The sequence below is a fragment of the Tauraco erythrolophus genome, chromosome Z, assembly GCF_009769465.1.
Source record: "Tauraco erythrolophus isolate bTauEry1 chromosome Z, bTauEry1.pri, whole genome shotgun sequence".
NCBI classification, from domain to species: Eukaryota; Metazoa; Chordata; class Aves; order Musophagiformes; family Musophagidae; genus Tauraco; species Tauraco erythrolophus.
Genome location: NC_141496.1, coordinates 92,521,400 through 92,538,071, shown reverse-complemented (window position 1 = coordinate 92,538,071; position 16,672 = coordinate 92,521,400). Strand labels below are relative to the sequence as shown.

Sequence of the window (16,672 nt, the reverse complement as noted above, 5' to 3'; positions counted from 1 at the left end):
CTTCAGTGAGAAGATAAAACACGCTATCCGTTGTGGGAGGGTTTGCTCTGTGTTGGTTATCATACAACCCTCTCAAACCTAAATAAACAGGGTGGCTGAGGAGTCAGGCAGCAGAAGGGCCAGCAGGTAGGTGAGGATCAGCTGTGTTGCCCTTGCTTTTAGTGCTTCTGAACATCCAGATCTCTTTCTCTCTCTGTGCTTAGACCTCTTCAACTTCTGTATAATTCCAAAGCATTCAGATTCATGTTGTAAAAACAAGGTGTGCTGGGGGAAGGCTCTGTGGCAAGAAGCCAGGAAATGATAAGCTGTCTCAGAAGCTGTCTGGTTGGCTAGAGAAGAAATTGGCTGGCATTGATGTATTTTATACACCTTTTCAAAGATTTGTATGGAATCATTGGACTAGTTGGCATACCTTGCTGCTGAAGCCTGTTCCTATTTAGACTGGGTGTTTTAAAATCTCTGTGGAAAACCAGGTAATTTCTTGTGTCCAGGAAAAAGCAAAACTGATTTATCTGAGCAGAAGTTTGCATAGATTGTCCAAGAAAAATTTGAACAGCTATGAAATTCACACATGTGAGCTGGTGAACTGTGCAGAACCACTTCTTCAGTTGTATTTTGTATGCCCTTGAGAGACAGCCAAATACTTATAATCATTTCTAGTTTTGTTCACTATATGTTCCAGGTGATAAGAAAACACAACTACTTTTCTACCTCTCACTGCTGTTTGAGAGTGGCAGATCGCAGAGTACCTGGCTGGAACCACAGGAATTGGAGCTGCTTTGTTTTTCTAGAGGAGCATGTTGCTACGAGTAGTAACTGTTCTGGTTTCTTTCAGTAAGACTAGCTGGCTCTGCAACAGGTAATGGTTGTCACTAGTTGAGACTCTAAATATTCTTTTTTTAAATTCTGCTGTTGGGAGTACGTGTAGAATGTCCTCTTGTGCCATGCTGGCTCAAGTTTATTGAGGATTAACAGTCAGTTTTACTGGTATTTTTACACACTACACAAACAATGAGAGATTCAGAAGGTGATTCGGACATCCGTGTTAAGTTGGTCTTGCTCAAGTGCTCTACTGAAAGACTTCTCGAGCCTTCTTTTTGTTTTTCTTCCACGAATCACCCCTCGTGGTCTTTTTTTTTTTCTCATAAAGACCTTTCCTCTCACTGCTTCTCATTTTCTGTCTGTTTAAAATAATATTTTATAGGTTTCATTTATTCTACCTTCGTAAGTAAAAAGATAGCAAATGTCTGCAACAGAAGGTAGTGCTTGTAATTAGCTGCCTTTGAGATGTCTCCCATTTACTCTCCATGTTTAAAGAGGAAGAATTGACTGAAGTCCTTGGCTTAAAGATCCTAATCACCACCCCCTGAGGCTTGGCAATGGGATTGAATCCTCCATCAGCTTTTTCCTGCACTCTGACGGAATAAGCAAATGCTGTTTGGAGAGTGATGGAAGAACCAAGGAAATATGTGATGGAGGATTAAAATAATAATTTCTCCTCTCAAAAAGGCGAGGGGGGAAAAACCCACCCAACCACCTGTGGTATATTTTTAACAGTAGCTATTCCTGCTTCTTATTTCTGCTTACATGTAGCTATGATTTGGACACCGTGAGAATGGGGAAATTAATGAGTTTGTTACCCTGTGGTATGGGATGTGATCCTTGCTGTATGCTCTGCAGTATCTGAACTGGTAGCCTGGGGATGATGGGCAGACTCACAGAACCTAGGGGATCTGGGAAGAGAGAGTCCTTGGTGGGGAGTCACATAGAACTGGTTTACTTGGGGGAGTTTGAGACCTCATTAGGAGAGACCATATCTGCAAGAGACAGGAAGGGAATGAGAGTCCTGTATACTCTTTCTTACAAGACAAGGATGTAGAGGTGCAGGAGATAAAGTAGGGCAAGTATTTACCATTTTTGTAGTTTTCTTTATTTCTGTCCCCTGTATGACTCAGTGTGTGTTTCCATCTTCTGCTTGAACTGAGGCTCCTGCTTTTACTTCACTCTTTTCTCATCATGGAGTATCTCATCCCCTTGGTGTCTGTCAGTGCCTCCCAGCAAATAGTCGCTGTGAGAGGTATTTTCTTCTTAGTAGTAGTTTAAACTTCTTCCCAAATTTTCATTTGGATTCAATTATGTTTCCAAAGGTTAAACCAAAACAGAACGCTTTGGCAGAAGTTGGTTGTGGCAGGATGCCTTTGTTTCCTTCTTTTTGGATTTTTCTAGGAATCAAATGGAGTCCAGACTTTCAGTCATGTTCAGTAGTTACTATGTATTTTCCTCTACCTACTGAGACCAAGCAGGTTCCAACCTGCTAGGTTTTTTCATTTGCCTATGCTCAATCACCTGTTTTACCTTGTGTGCATTAAGGTTTTGCTTGCCTAGCAATCTACTAACATGTAAATATTTTTAAACAATTTTAATTTGTTTTTCATTAAACAAGATGGAGTAAATGTTAAGTGACTGACATTATTTGGCTTAAAGTTCGAACCAGGTTCGATATCCAGTTGTGGGTGGGAGGTGAGAGAGAAGAGGAGAATTTCTACTGTAGAAGCTTGGTGGGCAGGAGGAATGGGGATGGGGAAAGAGGAAAAGTCTTTTGAGATGTTTGGGCTCAAACCTGGCATACTAATCTGTGCTTTTGACCTACTAATGCATTCCAAACTTGAGGACTATGTAAGTGACATTCAGGTTCTGGAGTAAGAGATTCTCTAATATCTGTAGAGGATCTCATATTCTGTGGTAACTGTCTGTTTCTGTTGTCTGTCATCCTGTCCTCTTTTCGATTCTCCCTTTTTTTTTCCCAAGGATTTGCTTTCCTGTTACCCACTCTTCTTTCTGGCAGAGACTGTATCTAACACATAAAATGGGCTGAAGTCTTCAGATGTGACTCAGCAGCTATGCATACATTGCTTAACAAGATATAGTCTGAGAGGGACAGTTTGTCTTTAAGAAGTTTCCACATCAGATGAGATGGAATCCTTCACCAGATGATGAATCCTTCCATTAGGAAGGAGGCACAAGGGGAGACTCTGTTATACTCTACCACTTATTACATTATTTTGATTTTAGGGAGTCTCTAACATCCTTTATGGATTATGAGAGTCATCAAACTACCTTAACTTCTTTTCTCAAAAAGAAACTGCTATACCACTTGCAATTCTGACTGTATCTGTCTGATGTGACTGGCAGGATCTGTCCTAGCTTATATGATCCTTACATGTGGTCATGGTGACGTATGCTGCTTTTGCCAGTAGGTTGATGAGGTCAAGTGTTAAACGGTGATATTGTCTATGAACAGTTTTCAGGAGGGTGGGAGGGGAAGCATCTGCTAAATGAGATAAACTTCACTCCTTTTAGAACCCATCAGTCCTGAGTGGGGATGGAAGAATAACATGAGCCCATTTCTGTGAACTTGTTTTATTTACAGCTTGGAATAGTGCAGACGCATTAAGTCTACATAGTAATTGCATTTAGACTGGATCAGTACCACAGAGCCACTAAGAATCCTGTTTCTGTTGGAGACATAAGGGATATCTTGGTCACCTATGAGGTACTGAACAATACACCCACAGGCTTTGATAGAGACGTTCGCAGTAGTGTCACATTTGTTACCTACTTCTCTTTTTACTGAACTCTAAAGAGTAATGAGAATGGAAGTCTTAAACAGTTTGCAGAATCATCGTGTTGTGTTACTTTGAGACGTGTTAAATATGTTACACCTGTGTCTTTCCTTTCTTTCCCTCTTAATGGTGGTGGGTTTTTTCCTCTTGGTATGGTTTGGTTTTTTCTTACACATGTCCTTTGTATTGAACTCTGTGTATTTAGGAGAGTTTCTTTTTCTCCCCCTGCCTGAGGTTTCCTCTATGTACTAAAACTGAAAAAGGAAACTGAGACACTGTGTGTGGGGAGAGTTATGGTAAGGGTTGAATTTTAAAATGGATTTCCTTTTGCAATGTTTAAGCAGTTTAGAAGTTTGGAAATTTCGACAGCACTTCCTTTATGGTGTAACTTAATTTTTCAATTATTTATTTTCCTTGAAAGGAATTAACAAAGTAGTTCTTTCTTTACAATGAAATTTGTTGCATTAATTATTTTCTGAAATGAAGAATTTTGTTTATATCTGATCTACCAGTGGCTCACAGCGTGAACATATGCAAATAGTTTAGACCCTTGCATTTCTGTTACATCTGGAAAATAAGAAAGGTGACAATGTTTTATGTAAAGCACACTAGAACTGAAGTGCAATGCAAACTGAAAATATGAATGTTAGGAGACATTCTTAGAGTGATGAAAATAGGTAAAGGTTGCCTAGAATAGTGGAAATAATCTGACAGCACTGAGGCTAAGTTTGTCACTGACAGACACATGCTCTGTCTTTTACGGCAAAGCTACATCGCTGGGCTTTGTTTTAAAATGAATTTGATACTGAAGAATGCTATCAGTGATCTAAAAAATTAAGGCCAGGGTCTGGCTTCTTCTGTGACTTGGGTGGGTTTTTTTGTGTTTTCTTTTTGTCCGTGTGCCAATCAGAGGAATGTAATTTCTCCGTGACCTTATTTGCTTTATCAAAATGAAACAGTGCAGTTATTTGATGAATTGGCAGACAAATACCATGATGTTTAGTTTGGATCTAGGTATGGGTGGACTGTTTCTTGCATGTACTAGCAGTCAAAGTCCTTATTATGTACCAATTAAGAAAAAAACCCAAGTGTTTAAAAGATCATTTACTGATAGGTGGGCAGATATGGAAAACGCTTAAGGGCAGGAGGAAGTAGAGGGATATCTATTTATAAATACTGGAATGCCTGGTCAGTAGTAGTCCATTCAGATATTTTTAATTCCTGCTTAGGATTTTTAATTGAATTTAATTTGCTAATTGGAATATATATTTAACAAATCCAATAACTAGTAGTATTTAGAGTAATTTGTGGTTTGTTAGGGTAAATCTTCAGGACCTTAAAGCGTACATAAAGAGAGAGACCATGGTTGGTTTTAAACTTCTGGTTGACTTCAGTGGGTCTCAACAGTTTGTCTTATACCTGAAAACGTATGCATAAAAACCTCTTAGAGTGACTAATTCAGCTGGAGACCTGTCTTATTCCAAGTAGTTTGCAAGTTACAAAAAACTTGGCTGTAAGACACTGTATTTTACTTGTATTCCAGACTTAGCTGCTGTTTATCTAATTAAAAGTAATTGTATTCAATGAAATAAAAAGTGTCAAAGAGTCTGCAGTATCTTTAACAGGCCTTTTTTGAGGGGCTTTTCATTGCATCACAGTCATAGCTTGTTTTTGTCATCTTTTCGTTAGCCACGTTAAGTAGTGATTCTTGAGGTCCTACTTCTTTGCAGCAGCTTGTTCCAAACCCTGGCAGAGAGGTGTGAAATTCTTGGTTTGTCAGAGCTGAGGTGAAGCTGCAAATAAGTATGTATAATATGCTGAAAAGTTCTGTAGAAAACTGAAGTAGACTGTGAGTTTGAGGTTGATCTAGGAAAAATGTGTCTCTCTCTGTTATTTAGAGAACAGAATATCCTAAATTTTGAACAGATCACCTTAGGTAGATTTGAATTTTCCATCCAAAAGTGTGTGGGGAAAATACCACCTGTAGGCAAGATTGAAACAATATGATTGCTGACTTGGCGTGGGGTCTAGCAGGAAGAACTGGTGTGTCTTCGTTCGCATTCCTCAGCAGGTACATCCACAGAGCTTTCTTCAGAGCAGTGGGAGCTCCCCCGAGGTGGAAATGTAGGTGAAAGCCCTAGACTGAAGGACTGAGGCAAAGCTCGTGCTGGAATTTGACTTCTGTACTGACAAACTTCAGTGTTTTGTTTTTTTTTCCTAGTTTTCTGTCATCAGATAGACTGTTAAGAATAGTTGAATAATTGTTTAGTGGAAATTTTCGAATGTGACTTTTTTATATAAAAATAGTCATGCTATTAATGTTTCATCTTTATTTTATAATGCCTTCTCATAAAGCAACTGATAATAGCACAATCTATAGCAGCACATTTTTAAATCCAGGAAAGAATGCTGTATCTTCTTATCTGATCTTCTGTATGTCATAGATCAGTTACATTTCGGCTTTCCTCCTCCACCAAGTTCAGAAACGGGTTTATCTAAAGCCTGTTTTGCAACAATGCATCTATTCTTGATGTTTTAAAATGAAGAAATATGGAATTTACTGCTTTCTTGATTGTTTGTTCAAGTAGTTTGATATTCTTGTTTCTGGGAGAGAACAAAATATATTTCAATTAGGTATTTATTTTGCAGCCATCGTATCCCTATTTAAATCATTATTTGCTTTTCCATTATGTTGTTTGGGGTTTTTTTAATCCATGTCAGGTAGTCTGCTGGAGCTTTTTGATCTATTGGGGCACAATTCTCGTGCTCTTACTTTCTGCGATTTCCTTGTGCTTTTTCAGGATATAATGTAAAGAATAATGAAAAAAGTTTTGCGTCATTCTTATTTCAGAACTTGGGGAAATACGCAATATGAATATAGGAAGCTCTTTAAGTGTTTCTTAATTTAGAATATTTTCTTTTTATTTAAAAGTAAAGCATACAATTGAATTGCATAATCATACTCAAAACAGAGTTCTGTAAATACTGGACACATATGATAATGATTTAACTCTTCTCCAGTGACGGGGGAAGCACCAGTCTGCCTCTTTTTCTTTTTATTTTCTTTTTTTTTTTAAAAAAAGGTACAAGAGAACACAATATTTGAAATGCTACATTGTGAAGATACGATTGTCTTAACTGAACTTTTCTTTTTTCATTAGAATTTTGAAGAACGTCCACTTATGGCACATTTTACGATGACCCTTTGTTTACATTCAGAGTCCTGGTTTTTTTGGCTTCCATTTTTTTTCTGATAATCTGTGTTTATAGAGATAACATGATCTTGGCAAAGCATGTAGTGCTATATCTTTGCAAAAGTGGGCTGGTATTTCAGATAGGGAACGAGTGGAGAGCTCTCAGGCCATTGATGATTAAGGAAGCATTAAGTAAACTATCAAGTGAGTACATTTTCCTGAAATGTAAAGATAAAATGTCAACATGGCAATCGTAAATTCTTCAACAATATGAAGCATTAAAATAGAGTTTAAAAATATATATTCCTTTTTTTTTTTTTAAATACTCCAACCCTGCCGTCAAAGAATAACAGAAACTGCAATATTTATATATGTGGTAGTTGAAATTATTTGATAGGCTTGTGAATACATTTATATAGTTTTGGTTTTTAGAGGATTAGTGTTTAATTAAACTTTCATTTACAGAAATCACTGTACTTCGAATATTTCTGTGGCACTGTTTCACAAGATTGTTGCTTGGATGTCTCGGAGGGTCTTTCTCGTGTTTTGTTGTGTTGCGTTACATGACCAGGCCCCGATTCTGAAAGGATTTAAAAATGTGACTTAGTTTGTTCACAATGCCTGTTTGTAGCCTTGTTGAATATGTGTAGGATCTGACTTGGGGGACAAGGAAGGAGGTGTTGTGGTTTTATGGGGTTTTTGGGGTTTTGCAGGGCGTTTTTATTTAAGGCGGGTTTTTTATTAGCTGGTTTAGAGCTGCAGACTCTAATTTTGCTTGGGTTTTTAGCTGTTCCTGCAATACTTCAGAAAACTTAATAAAAATGCACAACGTTACATAGATTTCATTGTTTGGAATTACATTTTCTACAAACAGAGGTAATTCAAAGTGAAGTGCTTGTAAATCATACTGGTGTTGCGGGTTTCTGTGACTGATGTGTCCTTGTAAAGAGCTAGCTTTGTTTGCACAAAACTTTGGGCGACTGCCACAGGTGAGGGGGGGACAACACCAAAATCCCCTGGAAACCCCCGCACCTTGAAGAGGGAATTCATACAGGAAATCTGCACCAGGTCTGGCCCGTTGGTACGTGATTTCTCAACTGAAGCCGAAAAGCAGGGTAAGCTGAAGATGTAGAGTCTTTCTGGAGAGTCCAAAGGAGACACTGGCATCTGTTGCTCTTGGCTGTTGGGTAGAGATTGCTGATTCACGCTGACTTAAATGTTATCCTGTTTACGTGCTGGCAGCTATTTCTGCAAAGGGCTAATTTGTTAAAGCGCCTTTTCAGATGCCCTTCAGACAGTGTAAAAACTGGGATAGAAGTGAGGGGATAGCTTCATTCATCCAGATGTTTTCACGTTTTTGATGACTGTCTCACATTTACTAGTCTTTTCCTCCCCCACGTTTTTCACTGAAAAATGTTACAGGAAACAGGTCATGCATGTTTTATCATGCAGCGTGTTATGCAATGTTCTTGTCCAACACCACGTTACCCTTTGCTTTTGTCAGGTGGTGAAAGCTGGGAGAGGAAAGAAACCAAAGAACCCACAGAAGTGCAAGCAGCAGGACATCTGATAAATGTAATATTGTGAAGAACATATTCAATATCTTTTTTTCTTTCCTCTCTTTTTGTAGACAGAAAAAGTGGCTGGGGTTGTGCTTACATTCTCCATGGTACTTTGCCCTGTACAGCACAGTGTAAAAGTGTACTTTTTGTCTCTGAAGGTAGAGATTTAGATGCTTGAAGAGTAGTCTCAGCCATGGTACTCTGTTTGTTGAAACTGGTGACACCTTTTCATCTATAACACTGTGGCAAAGAGAATATAACAATATAGCGTACTGCTCTGTGCCATTAGTTCTCACTATACATAAGGTGACTGCAGATTTCCTCCATCTGTCTTTGGGGTTTGACTTAACAGTTTTTTCTGAAGCTATTCTGATACTTGGCCAGTAATCAGGATCTTTCTATACTTGATTCATTTCCCCCCCCTTTTTTGATGCTACTAAATTCAAGCTGTGTTGGAGGAGAATAAGCCGTGGAAGAAAAGCAAGTGGTTTAACCCGTGGAGGGCAAAAGAGGTTTTTAGAGGTTGTTTTGACGCTCTTCATCTTTACTTTGCCTCTTCCTCCTTCTGTGTACCTCCTACTTGCCTACAAGAGACTAGCAGTGTCACCGCCCTTCCCCCCACCACATAATCTTCTGCTCCGGTTTCACCGGAAGAAAATTCTGGCTCTTCACCCTGCGGAGTTTCTGCACCCCGTGTAAACACATGCGACAGTTACTGCAGAGGCAGTAGCTTTACTCACCCCTGAGGAGGGAAGTTGCCAGACTGGGGAGCTGAGATAAGAGGGCAAGAAAAGGGAGATGGCAGACTTCAGAAGGAAAGTCCAAAAGGGTTTAATTTTTTAAAATCCAGAGCTTGGGAGAAGCTTCCTGAACAACCGCAAGCTGAGCAATTTATCTGAACAGCCATTGGCCACTGGAAAGAGTTATGACTGGTTGTCCTTATGGAAATGTTTGCTGTGAGAAACCCTTTATCTTCTGTGAAGGAAGAGCCCCTGGTATTTTTCTACCAAGATATAACGCTGCTTGATGAAAATGTTGCGTTATTTGCCTAGGAGGTATCTTTTTTTATAGACTCCGAGCTCCAGAGCACTCCCAAACTTGGAGAGGACAAAGAACTTTGTCGAAGGTCTCATGCCCTTCAGAAGCACCAAACTATGGCAAGTGGTGGGTCTTGGCTGTTCTCTTTCTTCCACAGTTAAGCTGACCAGAGCAGACATTTACCTGAGAAATTCCTGCCTGCCACGGGGAAAAGGACAGGTCTTTGGAAGCCGAAAGGAGAGTAACAGTTTTTAAACCTTTTCCATGATGATACGGCTGGTGGTGTCTGCTGTGCCACTGTTCTGCAACATGAAATGTGTAAAAGACTTCTGATGGTTTAGTGTAGCCTGCTTGCTTGCTGCAGGATGCCTGTTAAGCTGGCATCTGTTTTGTAACTATCGATGCTGTTCTTTGGCAATGTGGTGCTGTAGCAACAACTGTTGGTCAGTGTTTTGACAAGTCGCTCTTCAGCTATGACACTGGGAATTGCATTTGGAAAAGGATAGCTTGCTTTCTTCAAAAGTGTCTTCCAGCATCACCTCCCCACTATCTCAAGCTTGCAATGTTTCAGAAAGCCAAGCAATTTGACAGACTACTTTGCTGCTGTTGCTGCTGTACTTTTTGCTTCTGTTTGCATTTTCAGTATTTATTTTAACCTGTAAGTATAGCTATGACTATCATATATGTTCTCTAGAGGTTGTTGAAGGGTTTTTCCCCTAGGCCGTGTTTTCAACAAAAATGCCTTTTAATAGGAACATACTTTCTGTTTCATTGATGAGTTGGAATGTTTTTTCCACTTTGAAATGGGGGGAGAGGGTTAACCTTTTTTTATTGTCTTCTGATTTCTTGGTAATTCACTGGTAGTTGTTTTTACATAGAAGCCAGTGTTTTGATTGTTCAATGTAGGACGGTGGTTCTCCATTTTTTGGTAACCAAAAGCCACAAGGCAGAATGAGTCTAGTAGTGAGCAATCCTCAGAAACACTTTTTACTTTGAGTCAATTTGCTCCATGCACACAGAAGCATTGGCAATTCCTATTTTATATCTTTTTGAAAGAAACCAAACAATCAGTTAAGGAAGACCCTTATTTCATGGTCTGAGCTATTAAACAGAATTCAGTTTTCAGTGCAGTTCACGAAACAAAGTCTAGGATGATGTGGCGTACTTGTGAAAATATCACTTAGTCCTAGTTTTGCTGTTGTCATCTTTTATTGCATCATTTTAGAAGAATTTGAGATACGTGTAAGGGAATCATGGGAAATTGGTGACGTTTTTCAAGTTTCATGCAAAAGGTCTTTCTGACCTGTTGTGGTTACTTTTCGTATGTCCTCTGTGCATATAAAGCTGTGCAGATATTGGTGGCTCTGAATGGACTAAGGATCCTCAGATGCCACTGTCTCGGGGGATAATCTTTGCCAAAACAGTTGGGCAACCATTTGAATTGCTTGGAAATTTTCTGATGAAATAGTATTTTGCTGAAATTTATCAGCATGGTGAAACTGAAATGTTTTGCAGATACAGACTGACTTTTGCCAAAGTTCTGATGGAGCCTAAACAGAGCTGTTGCTTGTGGACAGGTCTTTGATTTGGCTGCTTTTCTAGTAACTCACCTACTTGGCAGGTTACTGTGATGCTGGGGCTTCTGGTTGTATTGTTCTTTCTGCTTTTCCGACAGCACCCCCAGGTAGCTTTCTTCCTGGGATAAGCTAGCAAGGGCTTCATCCTGTTGTGAAGAACTTAGAAATCCCAGTATTTTTTATTATTATTTTTATTCCTAATCAGAATGAAAATATTAAAAGCCTCATACTAACAGCTCCTGTCCACTTAGTCCCTGTGTGTCATGCAAGCGGATCAAGCCAGGATCATTGCTCCTTCCTTGTGCAAAAGTTCAGGGACTTTTGCTGAATTGCTGATACAGGCAGTGGTTTGCCAAGTGAAAACTGTAAGCAAATGTTATCTTTGCTTCTCCACTTTTTTTACCATATGTTTTGTCATTGATATGTGAGTCTGTCATCTTCCTTCTGTATCTGCTTGTTAACATGAGCATTCAAATTTTGATACATTAAAAATCCTTGTGTGATATTAATGTATAGCTGATGAAACAGGAAAATTCCTTTGGAGTCACTTAACTTTTTGCAGTGGTTTCTTGTATGAGCGGTTATTTTCTTATGTCAGTGGCTTTCCTTCGTGGCAGGGCAACTTTTAGATGCCCCAGTAGACAGGGTATGTTAGAAAAAGACCATGAAAACTGAAGACATTTTCTTTCTCTGCAAAACATCTTTAAATATATTTTAAGACAATATTTTATTCCTGTGTGAAAGCTATTTTTGAAGTCAAAACAAATATTACCTGGGAAAAGATGATGGAGTTTTCTTAATGCAGAAGACGATGCGTTTAAAGCACAGATTAACTTTGTGTAAACTTGACATCTGTTGTCTAAGCAATGGGAAAAGTTCTCAGATTTTCCAGATTGCTTAGTATTTTTAAAGGTATTGTTGAGTACTTCAGTAAAGTTAGTCAGAAGAATGTTTTCTCATGAATATAGAGTGGAAAGATATGAATCTGTTGCTGCGAATTTCTTGTGAAATACTAGCTGATGTACTGTGTTCTGAGCAAAGACTTGATAATCTTTTGTTGGTCCGTTAAGGAGCAGTGACGTTTCTGCACATGCTGATGTTTTAAAAACACAATACTGCCTGTCAAAGTGGCACATGCATTTCATTTCTTGAATTTAGTGTACTTTCGTATTTAAAAATCCCACCAAAACAAACCTGCATACGCAAAGCATATCAGACCAGATGTGCTCCATTTATGTGTGTATTAAAACTGAACTGTGAAGACTATAAATAAGTATAAAGTATGCATGTTAAGTGTAAACCAAACAAACTAACCAAAACAATTAGAAGTAGGAAACTGACTTTTCTTCTTAGTCTAATCTCAGTTTTAGAGGTAAAATATTTGGTTTGGTAGTCTTGTAACAAGATGCATGATACTTGTTAGAGCTTAGTGATGCTCTCCAGTTACTACTGACTAATGTGAGACCTGTTAGCATTTTTTGTGAGACTAGAAAAGTCTTTCACCTACAGTCTTAACCACCTACCTACCTACCGTTACTTGGGAAGGCTTTCATGATTGAGGTTTACAACGTTCGTTCAAATTCCTTGAAAGAAGGATGTGTGTATAAGCATATGGAAAGTGTGCACGTTTTTGTCATCTCCAGTTTACACAAGGTGTCCGTATCTACTGGCAATAAACGTGGAGTTTTTGGAAGACAACCTATGTCTTCAAGGCCTTACTTGTCAATAGAAAATGCTGTTTTGATCTTTCTCCTTTCTTGCTAGTAAATTGACTATTCAAGATATTCAGTGACACACACAGTAAACACTAATTGTATTTATAGGGGTTTTGAAAGCTTGCTGGAAAGTGACTGTTTCAGGTTGTAGAACCTCTTCTGCGTAACAAATTCTGGATTGTGTTCTTTGCAGATAATGGCAACTTGGAGATGATGTACGAATTTGTTTTGACTGAATTTCATTAGACTCTGGAACTGAGTATTTAAATCCTTGCAGCTGCCAGAAGCTGAGAGAAGCTGGTGTAGACTTTTACAAATCGGAGGGCAAGAGTAAATGGGGGAGCTAGGTCGCTGGCAAGATGGTGCAGTCAGATTGGTACAGCCAGGAATGTAGGTAATGTTCTTTGCTACTGTGCTGCTAAAAGAACTAATTGTGTCAGATGAGAATTAACTCAGCCTGAAAGTAGATAAACGGTATAGTTTTATAAGATCTTGATGCAGATCCTATAATAGGTATGTCTGTAAATATGTGCAGAAGAAAACATGGTTACCTCTTTCTTAAAAAAGTTTGTTGTTTTTTTTTTTTAAAAAAGACAGATGAGTGTTACTATAACACTGTGAGCCTGTTCAGCTTGAAGTTTTTAATCTCCAAATTTCATTGTTTTTTGTCCAGAGCTATGAACTGCTTTTTCATAAGCAAGTGATCATTTTTCTGTTTGTCATGTGAAGGACAGGCTAGATATTAGGCTGCTTTATCCAGTTTTTGTGTTTGAAATGCAAGCTGCGATGTCGCTGCGCTTATTCAGAGTGTTGCAACCCTTATTCCACTGGGCTCTGATAAGCAGAGAGTAGAAGTGGCTTGAGTTCTTAGCTTAACCTGACTTGTCCCATCAGTTCAGCAGCAGCTGTCTCATATAGCTAATGATGTTATGCAATTGATCTGAGTTTATGGAAAAGCTACACAATTAACTACAGTCAGGTGAATCTTCATGCTGTTTTGCTCAAGGTCAGGAGCTGAACTGGGAATGATGAATGCAAAGCATTTCTGAGCACGGAATAGTACTTTTAAAATAGAAAGTAATTTAGAACCCAGCAATACCCTTGGTCTGAAACCTGCATGAGCAGGAGGTGGTTCTGTGCTGCCTTTGAAGCTGGTGCTCTCAGGTCAGTGTGCATGAAAAGCGAGCTCAGCAGGTCAGCTGTGGACTGCTGTGCCCCAAACATCCCTCCTTCTGCCCTGCCAGCACTGTCGTACAGGTCTGCAGAACTTGCCCTGGCTGGGGTGGGCTTGGGTCCGACCTTAATTGGCTGGCTAGACAGCATTTGAAGGAGAATCCCTGGAGGTGCATACAGAATACACAGCTGTCCAAGCAAGGCAAAACTCTTATCTCTACAGGCAGCGTTGCGAGGGAAGAAACGCTAATCATTGCCTCAACAGTCTAACTTCTGTGGGGAAAGAAGCTGAATTTGCTGCTCATTAAGATGGGTTCCTTTTTTGGGGGGTGTCGATGATGGACTCCGTAGACACGGCACACGGTGCTGAGGAAGTGGTGTTGATTTCCTTCTTTTCTCTCCTGTCCAAGGAGATTTCTGTCCAAAGAGTCCTCGAATATAAAACTTGCAGAGTTCTCCCATTCTGAATTCTGCCTCCTGTGAACTTCTATTGTATTTTTTTTCCCCTCTATTCAGTTTTATAATTCATTTTTGCTTCTCTGTCCCTTTGCTAGGCTGGGAGGGTCACCACAGGGAATTTATCTTTTCACTGGTGCAGGAAGCTGCTGTTGGGCTTAAGTACTTTCAAATGGTGTTTCCTGCAACCACAGAAATGTTGTGCAAAGAGGGCAAGGGTGGGTGTGCCCTTATCCTTCCTGCTACAAGACGCTTGGTGTTAACTTCCACATGAATTTGAAGTGTGTCTCTGTTGTCAGTTTTCAAATAGAAATAATTATTCTGGCTAAAGGAGTGTTACTATGTGAAGTGAACATACCATGTGGATTTTTTTGTAATTACTTTTCCTTTTTCATTTCTCTTTTCTTTATGTAGTGCCATCAACAGTTTCTTAAACTGAGGCTGTATTCGCAGAAAAGAAAAACATTATGAGTGGAAAAAAAATTAGAAATTATATTTCAACTCAGATGTCTGTTTCGTGCACCAGTTTCTTGCTATAACTGAGGAGCAGTCTCTGATAGTACCAAAAATGTGTTTTTAAAAATCTTGGGTTTGTTTGCTTGTTTGTTTGTTGGTTTTTAAACTTTATATTTTAAAAAACCTAAATTTAAAAAGATCTCGGCAAAGAAAACAAGGAATTTGGCAAATGAAATAGGAGTGGATCACTATCTGAACCTAAACACAGATGTGAATTTTAAAATAATGATGCATTATGTATTGTTCACAGCCATTAACTTTTTTTTAATATTAAGTGTGTTTTTATTGCAGATACATTATGTTCCACCACTGCGTGTGTGCCTGCTTTGTCTGACCTCCTATGGATACCAGCAGCAAGTGGGTGACTTGTGATGTGCTTATTTAAAGGGCTTCATCACTCTCATGTTTCATACAGAGATTTCTCAAGTGATAAAAGGTAATTAACAGACAGCGATTTATCTGTAGTGAGAGAAAGCTCTGATTTTTGAACCTCCAAAGTTGTATATTTGAAGTGTATGTCTTAAGATCCTAGCCCTGGATGTTTCCCACAAAAGGAAAAAAAAAAAAAAAAGAAAATATGTAAACTGAAGGTGAGGTAGGATTATTTTCAGGAAGCGTTTAGATTTCACGAAACTGGTAGAGCCAATAGCTCAGATTGTTTGTAAGAAGAAAAAATGTTCTGAATGGAGTTGTGAATGCTGCGTATTATTAAATCATGATGATTTTGTATGTCCTCCACATTTTAATGGAATTTCTTGCAGAAGTGGTCATTTTCAATCTCATTAATTTCTTCCTGGTTGACGTAAGAGGAACCATATGAATTAGTGCAGCCCAGTGTGACTGGTAAAATTAATCCTCAGGTGCATTGGAGGTACAGACAGCAAGAAAGAATTGCATGTAAAAATGTTGCATTGTAGATGCTGGTGATTGTGGTTAGAGCAATATGGAGAATGATTAATCTCATCCTTTAGAAGCTGAGACTTGAAATATTACTCAGATGAGGAACATTAAAATAATGCTCTTGGATCAAATCCTCTGTTCATCAGTACCAGAATTAGATCTTTGATAGTAACTTTAATCTCCTATCAAAGCTCCTGTCCTATATCTCTATAAATCAATATATTTATATTCCATCCAGATTTTGTTACACATTCTTGTTACGTGTATAAATGGACAGGCTATTTTTGACTTTCACTGAGTCCTGATTTTGTTAGACGTGCACTTTCATCTGTGTGGACCTGGTACGCAGCTCCTTTTTGGCAAACAAATGCCTCTGTGGTCCTGTGAGTAACTTACCTACAAAAGTCCCATTTTGGCTATATTAAAACCTTTTATACAGCTATGGGGATTCTTTACACGAACATTTACATTTTATACACAAACACAGAAATTCTTTTGAATTGCATATGATAACAAATCTGTTTTCTATTCATTAGAAAATGACATTCAGCTATATTCTGCAAACAGGTACATTAATGTCTCCCAGTATATTTAGTCTCAAAATTGATGCAATGGTCTATAGATGGAACAAAGAAGGGAAAACCGAGTGTGTCCGACTGAAGGCTTCGCTGCTAAGAAATGCAAGTGAAAGCAATTTTGCTAATTATGAGCTCTTTCACACTGCCAGTGAGTGGTGACCGTGTGTTTCAATGGCTGCGCACGTGAAGCTCTGCTCATAGAACTGGTTTACCTGGATGTATAGAACAAAGGCCAAGGAAATGCATTTTCTGTTTTTCAGTGAAGAAGCTGATTTAGGAATATTTATTGCTTTCACCTGTCTGTTTCAACAGCACTTTGACATAAAAGACAAATTTGAAA

The 16,672-nt window shown here is 38.8% G+C and overlaps 1 protein-coding gene across 3 annotated transcripts in view; it reads left to right on the top strand.

The window, feature by feature from the left end:
- The first annotated feature begins 9,006 nt into the window (after positions 1 to 9,006).
- Positions 9,007 to 16,672, top strand: part of JAK2 (Janus kinase 2) — a 64,620-nt gene continuing 56,954 nt past the window's right edge. The window contains exons 1-2 of one of the 3 annotated variants that reach the window (XM_086629964.1): positions 9,007 to 9,860; positions 15,146 to 15,290. In XM_086629964.1, the coding sequence (XP_086486090.1) occupies positions 15,257 to 15,290 (34 nt within the window). In that variant the 5' untranslated portion in view covers positions 9,007 to 9,860; positions 15,146 to 15,256. The remainder of the gene's footprint in view (positions 9,861 to 15,145; positions 15,291 to 16,672) is intronic. The other 2 variants (XM_086629963.1, XM_086629962.1) reach the window with 2 other exon arrangements.